This window comes from Meleagris gallopavo, chromosome 2 (genome assembly GCF_000146605.3).
Source record: "Meleagris gallopavo isolate NT-WF06-2002-E0010 breed Aviagen turkey brand Nicholas breeding stock chromosome 2, Turkey_5.1, whole genome shotgun sequence".
In the NCBI taxonomy this organism is placed as follows: Eukaryota; Metazoa; Chordata; class Aves; order Galliformes; family Phasianidae; genus Meleagris; species Meleagris gallopavo.
Window position 1 is genome coordinate 31042965 of NC_015012.2, and position 6604 is coordinate 31049568.

The 6604-nt window shown below is 40.8% G+C and overlaps 2 protein-coding genes across 2 annotated transcripts in view; one reads left to right on the forward strand and one right to left on the reverse strand.

Moving 5' to 3' along the window:
- Window positions 1–52: 52 nt before the first annotated feature.
- On the reverse strand, window positions 53–6348 carry GPATCH11 (G-patch domain containing 11). Its single transcript, XM_010706867.3, has 8 exons — window positions 6128–6348; window positions 5803–6029; window positions 4696–4737; window positions 4496–4616; window positions 3627–3717; window positions 2376–2480; window positions 1567–1648; window positions 53–445 (listed from the first exon to the last, which is right to left on the reverse strand). The coding sequence occupies exons 1-8, from the start codon at window positions 6172–6174 to the stop codon at window positions 390–392; spliced, it is 771 nt and encodes a 256-aa protein (XP_010705169.1). The 5' UTR covers window positions 6175–6348; the 3' UTR covers window positions 53–389.
- Window positions 6258–6604, forward strand: part of LOC104909671 (interferon-induced, double-stranded RNA-activated protein kinase-like) — a 6157-nt gene continuing 5810 nt past the window's right edge. The window contains exon 1 of the mRNA XM_010706958.3: window positions 6258–6424. Coding sequence (XP_010705260.1) covers window positions 6258–6424 — 167 coding nt within the window. The remainder of the gene's footprint in view (window positions 6425–6604) is intronic.

The window sequence follows — 6604 nt, forward strand, 5'->3', positions numbered from 1 at the left end:
CCCCAACCACTTGTTTAACATATTTTACCACAGAGTAATTAGTCCATACATATACCCTTTGTCAAACCTTCAATTTTATTATCAGTTGATCTTGCTCAATTGGGGACAGCATTAACAAAGACTGTGGAAGTCTTACTTGCCTTGAATTTACAGTAACTCAACAACAAATGTAAAGTTTTAATTTCTAATAAATTTTGCATCACCTAGAAATAAAATTAAAAAAAAACAACATAGAAATGCTTCAAAAATATAAAGTTCAACCTGTCAGAATTACTACTCGTCTGCACACTTTTATATGTATGCTGGCACAGCACTGAATTTTCTAAAAAAATATGTCAGAGCATATCCACTATACATACTTATCTACAACTCCTTTCTTTAGAAAGGCTTTAGTCATGATCTGCAGCACTGTCTCCGGGGCAGTTTAAAGATAAATCCTCAGCATCTATGAGATAAAAAGAAAAAAAGTAATCCCAGTTCAGAAGAGGAGGAAAAAATAGTTGCTAGAATTATTTGAAGAAGCCATCAACAGATTAAACAGAACTTAAGATTGGTAGATTATTAATTCCAAACTATGTTTTAAAATGCTGAACGCAAATGGCACCACAAATTCTAGCCTCTTTGGTGCAAAGAAACTAGATAATGTTCTAAACCTGCAACCTTTGTTTTCTTATGGTACTATTTTTAATATCTGAATGTTGTTTTTTTTTTTTTTTTCAAAACAATACCGATTCATATAAGTGCCAGTATGATTTTTTTTTTTGTGCATATACACGCCCTTACAGTGAGAATCTGTCCAGCAGCTTGGAAGGAAAATGTGCTACCTATGTTTAAAACATTCCTGTAAGAAAGTAAATTCTCTGGAAAAAAACGACTAGTGCAGGATAGTTATACTTCCCCCACAAGGGGGGAATCTCAGGCCTGGATGAGGGCTGAGCGCACAGCCGACAGACCACGTCATGATAAGCTTCTCATGAACTAAAAGCAGGTAGCTCTAGGTTAGGTGTTGCGAAAAAATTCTTTACTGAAAGGATAATGAGGCACTGGAACCCCTTTCTAAGGCTGCTCAGATAAGCTGTGGAGGCCCCACCCCTGGAGGCATTCAAGACTAGGCTGAATGGGGCCCTGGCACCTGCTCCTAAGTGGGTGGCAGCAGGGAGGTTAGAACTAGATCATCTTTAAGGTTGCTTCCAACCCAAGCTGCTCTACAGTTCTGTGATTCTATGATAAGCCAACCTGCAAAACAGAAAACAAAACTATTCGGGTAGCTGCGTAAGCTGATGGGAATTATCTTTGAAAAGTGTTTCTGATAATGTTGAAGCTATCTATAATCAGCCATCTGCATTATGAAGGGAAGTAATGAAAAGCCATCAGACCCCCATATCAAGAAGTTGACGGTCTTTGATTCTGGACCTCGGAAATTCTGGAGAAATGACTTGTGTGGGCATAGTTCTTACAGTTCTTATGAAAGCATGTGACAGGATTAAGGCTGAATATATACTATATTAATTGAGTCTAACTACATAAGTAAAGTAAAACACATGTGCATGACATGTTTACTCTCACCTTCATAGGTTGTTCCACACCAAATGCAATAGAAGTGTCGTTCTCTTAAATAAGCAGTCAGGATTTGTAGCTTTGCTGATACCTAGAGGTATGTACAAGGATTCAGTGATTAGGGGCTCATACAGTGTAAGACAGTTTGAGCTACTGGTATTGTTAAAACAGCTCTTTTAACCTTTTTCTATGAAAAAGCTACTGTAGCTTGGTAAGTTCCCCACATTTGTAGCCCATAGCACAGGAATCCATGAGGCCTGGCTGTTGGCTCATCATTCTTTCCAGCTACAAAGTTTTCACTGAAGATTTAGCTAAAAGTATTACCTAGCTACCTTATATTAAGTATATGATATTTTGGTGGAATTTTCCACACTTCATCGTTTCACTGTAAGTCAAATATGTTAAGCTAACAACAGTGGTGTAATCTAGAGGTGCTGAGAAAACATGAATTTCTAGGGCAACGTTTTCAGAAATTACTTAGTCATTCTAAAGTTCAGCCTGAGATATGTGGTGAGGCATCTAAGATCAAAACTTAAAAACAAATTATTTAGCAAATATATGATTTTGTACATTGTGGCTAAGCCTGTTGAGAATTTCATTTTGACTATTTCCAAAGATCAGCTTCAAAACAGATAAGCAATAAATCAGTGTTTTAATGTTATATATTTTGTCATTTAGTTACTGTAAAAATAAGTGCACTAAGATGGCAAACAGGTCATTTACTATTGCTTTGAAAATTATATATACGTAATTTTTTTTTTTAGAGGCCTATTAGATTTCATTCTGAATCAAGCCATTCATTTAGTTGCAAAACTTACACTTAAGTCTGAACCTGTGCACTCATCATCCTTGTCGTCTTCATCCTTTTGGTCTTCCTCTTCAGGTTGTAGCCAATACCAAATCTCTTTGGGAGCTTCAATATCCTTAAATAATGAAGGATTAAAATGAAAATTATTTGCCTCTGCAAGTTCTCTTAAAAAGCTGGATAAAAACAATTTCTAATAACCGAGATGTTAGGTCCCAAAACTTACTTGTATAGTATAACGAAGAATTACTGAAGTTGTAGGAGGAAACTAAGTACAGCAGTCCACAAGGAGGATTATTCTCTTTTTTAAAATACAAATAAATGCATGCTAATGCTAAGTTTTATTCCATCTGTGTTTGGTACACATAAAGCTACACAGCAAATCTCACATTAAATCTGAGAGCAGATACTTCTTCCTAGATGTAGTTCTGTCAGTTGGAGCACACTGCTTAAAGATTTTTTATCACAACGTCATTAGGTGCTTCCTAGTTCACCTTGGATGGAGTTATTTTAAAGGAAACAGTCAAAGATAATCTAAATTAATCCAGTTGACTTTCTTTGCTTGATGCTCCTTTGTTTCAATCTCAACAGAACTCGCAAGGCAGTGTTTATTTCTAACATGTTAATAGACGAAAGAAAAAAAACTTATTTTGTTTTATGCTTTCAACTTATTAAGTGGCAAAATTTTATAGTATCATAGAATGGCTTTGGTTGGGAGGGACCTGAAAGGTCATCTAGTTCCAACCTCCCTGCTGCAGGCAGGGTCACCAACCACCAGATCAGGCATGAGATCAGGTAGTAGTTGTACTGCTGTTACCCACGTTATTCCTTGCACATAGACATGGCGTGTTTGTTTGTTTGTTTGATTCTTTGGGAATCTCGCTGATCACTGATCTCAGTGATGATCCCCCATATTCTGAGATACTGAAAAGCAGTCTGGGCATGGTCCTGGACAACCTGCTTTAGGTGATCCCAATTGAGCAGAACCGTTGGGCAAGGTGAGTTCCAAAGATCTCTTCCAGCCTCAACCATTCTCTGTAATTTTGCTCCCCACTTAAGGAAAACAGTCATTTAGAACAGCCTGACACTGGCTAATGCATGATAAGCAAACAGCACAATAGTACCAAAAAGCAGGAGCAAACACAGGCAAACGAACATGGTTCCTCACAGAAGAGAACTTCCAGACACTGAATTACTATTTTGTTTTTAGCCTTTATTGCCAACCCACAAACCTTCCTTCCAACCCCCAAAAAACATATCTCACTTTCTGAATATCCAATTGCTGGCAAGCCCTCTGACTTTTTCGAAGGTCTCCTTCCATCTTACGTTCTTCTTGTTTGTTTTTGAATCTTATTCTGTTAAGAAAAGGTAGATAGCTAAAATAAGCAGACAAACAATGACTGTCATGCATCTCAAGAGCGTTTCAAAAATAGAAAATCTGTCAAGATTCTAGATGTACCACTTCCCTCAGACTACCGAATGCCAAATAAAGATGACCATGCTAACCAGGACAATGGCAAAGCTATGAAGCCTCTATAGACTGTTTCTCTAGGACCATGTGTATTTTTGGGGAATTATACCTTTCAGTTACACCTCCAGGACAGAGCTTTTGATGACACTGCACTCTGAAATACTGCTTTTTCACTAGGTTTCCTTAATCCACGAAAAAGTGGCTCATGAAAAATTTGCAAAAGCTTTTAACCTTCTCTTGCCTTTCCTTCTTCACACAGAAACATGCTAACCAGGAGAAAATCAAAATAAAACCTGAAAGATTTACCCTGAGTTTTAATCTGCTGCACATAAAAACCACTGCAGCGACAATGCTCTGGATTATCAATGAATTTTATATTAAAAATGACATGGTTCTCTGGTTTAAAATGTTACAAATGACTTGAGAATTAGTATGCATATTGCTTACAGTGTTAACAGTTATAAAAATAAATGATGCAGCATACTATTCCAGTACTACAGTGTTCACCTGCTCTTGCTTTAGAGCTGAGAAGCAATACAAGTATGTTTCAACTCATACCTCCCATTCAAACAACACGCATAATTGGTAACTCTAGAATAAACTGATGAATAAGAAGAATGGCCACTTACACCTTGTTTGGCGTTTCCTTTACAGCATTTTACCTGAACTGATCTGCAGCTTGTTCATTTGCTTGTTTTTTCATGTGGAGTTTTTTTCTATAGTTTTCTAGTTTTTCTTCAGCTTTTCGCTTTTTGAATTCCTCATGACCAAGCCCGCTTCTGCCTATGTAAGTACACAACAGGAATGTAAGCAGCTGAAAAGCTGTAATATACAACTGAGTAAATTAGGAAATGTCACAAACCTGTTTTTATGTTCAGAGCAATAGGTTCAACAATGCCTTCTCCTGTGAGGGGAAAAAATAGGCAAATTTGAGAATGGAGGTCTTTCTCAAACTATGGTTAGTGTGGTACAGCCAAGTAGGCAGCTGCTTTTGCCATTAAACATGTACATTTTCTTTGAATTTTGCTTAGTGCAAATAGAAAATACATTAATATACACTTAGTGCTTTACAAATGACCCAGTTGAATTTGAGCCTCCTTTCCTTTTTCCCCTCATCTGCTCAACTGCTGTGTGCTTTTTCTGGGATGCTACCCCAGAGAAAGAAAATGATGTTGGTTTGATAGGCACAGCATACCTGAAGGCTGCTTTGCTACAGTCTTCTGTGGCATTTTTTATTCTAGAATTTCGCAACTTGAGGAAGATGAAGAATTATAAGAATCTGCCTGGGCCAGTTTATTTGCTGATCATCTGCTAGAGATGCACTAAACTAAACTAAAGCAATTATTGATGTTTTGCTTCATTGGTTTTCTGTTTCATCTAGCAGGCCTTTCTGGTGTGCACTTCTTTTCCAGACTCCAACTATAAATTCAAAGAGGAAGCTGATATTTTTTAAGCAGTTAGTTTTCCACAACCATCAAAACAACTTCTTAATGCCACAGCCACACACAGAAGTGCACTGAGTGAGCAGCAAGTCCTGCTGCTTCCCTCACATCTTGCAACAGATGTTTTTATTTTCATTTCAGTACTTTGCTCTCACATTTTGTTCAGCCACGACACAGAGTGATGGTTGGGTTTCAGTGAGGCAGATATGGCTCTATAGATGAGGCAGCATAGAATCGTTAAGGTTGGAAAAGAGATCTGAGATCTCCTGTCCACCTACCATCAATATCACTCACTAATACACATTTCTTAGTACTACATCCACACGTTTGTGGACCACCTCCCTGGCAGCCCATTCCAGCGACCAACCACTCTTACAGAGAAGCTTTTCCCAATATAGAACCTGAATTTCCCCTGGTGCAACCTGCAGCCATGCCCTCTGTCCAGCTTAGCTAAGGACAAACAGAAGTAATACCTCCCTCAGAGGACACCTGAGCACACTGTGCTGTTCTGACAGAGACAAACTCACCGCTCTTGCCCAGAGCCTGGCCGCTCTTGTAGCCCATCTTCTGGAGCAAGGCGAAGCCTTTGTTCTCGTTTCCTAAGGCGCTGCTCAGCACCAAGTCGCGTCGCTCTCTCTCTTCTTCCTTCACACTCTTCTGCCTGTTCTTCTCGTTGGCTTCTTTTTGCTTTTCCTCTTTCTGAAGAGCTTCTCTCACCCGCCGCACCATGGGCACCCCCGGCCTCACATCCTCCCTAAGGATGCATGACCCCAGCAAGCATTAGCCCACCTCTGGTTTTGGCTTTACGTGCTTACAATCGCTGAGGATGAAACAAAAACGACGCCTACTTACTTAATAAATAAATCAGACATGTAATCTTCCTCTTCCTCGTCCCCCATGGCCAGCACGCATGTCCTGCTCAGACCTGTTTCCTACAGATGCAGTCGATGAACTTTAACGCACACACGCCGTCTTTTTCCGGATGACCCCCTTCGCCAGCCGGGGCACGGCCACAAGATCCCCCCACACCCCTTCCCAAAGCACCAGTCCAGCCAAGCGCTTGCGCGCGGCCGCCCCTTTCCCCGCCCGCCGGCGTCTGCGCACTTCCCGCTTCCTGCTGCGCTCCACGGCCGGCTGTGCGCTGCTGAGGTGCGTTGGGGCTGGGGCTGCTCCTAGCGGCTCGGGGCGAAGCCGCCCGCGTCTCTCTTTTCCCTCGGTCCTTCTCTCGCCAGCTGGGCTCGAGCCGAGCCGCTGCCGGCGCCTCCTCAGCCCCAGTTTCTTCGCGGTGAGGGGGTGCGCTGTGGGGCCGGGGCCGTTAGCGGCGGTCCT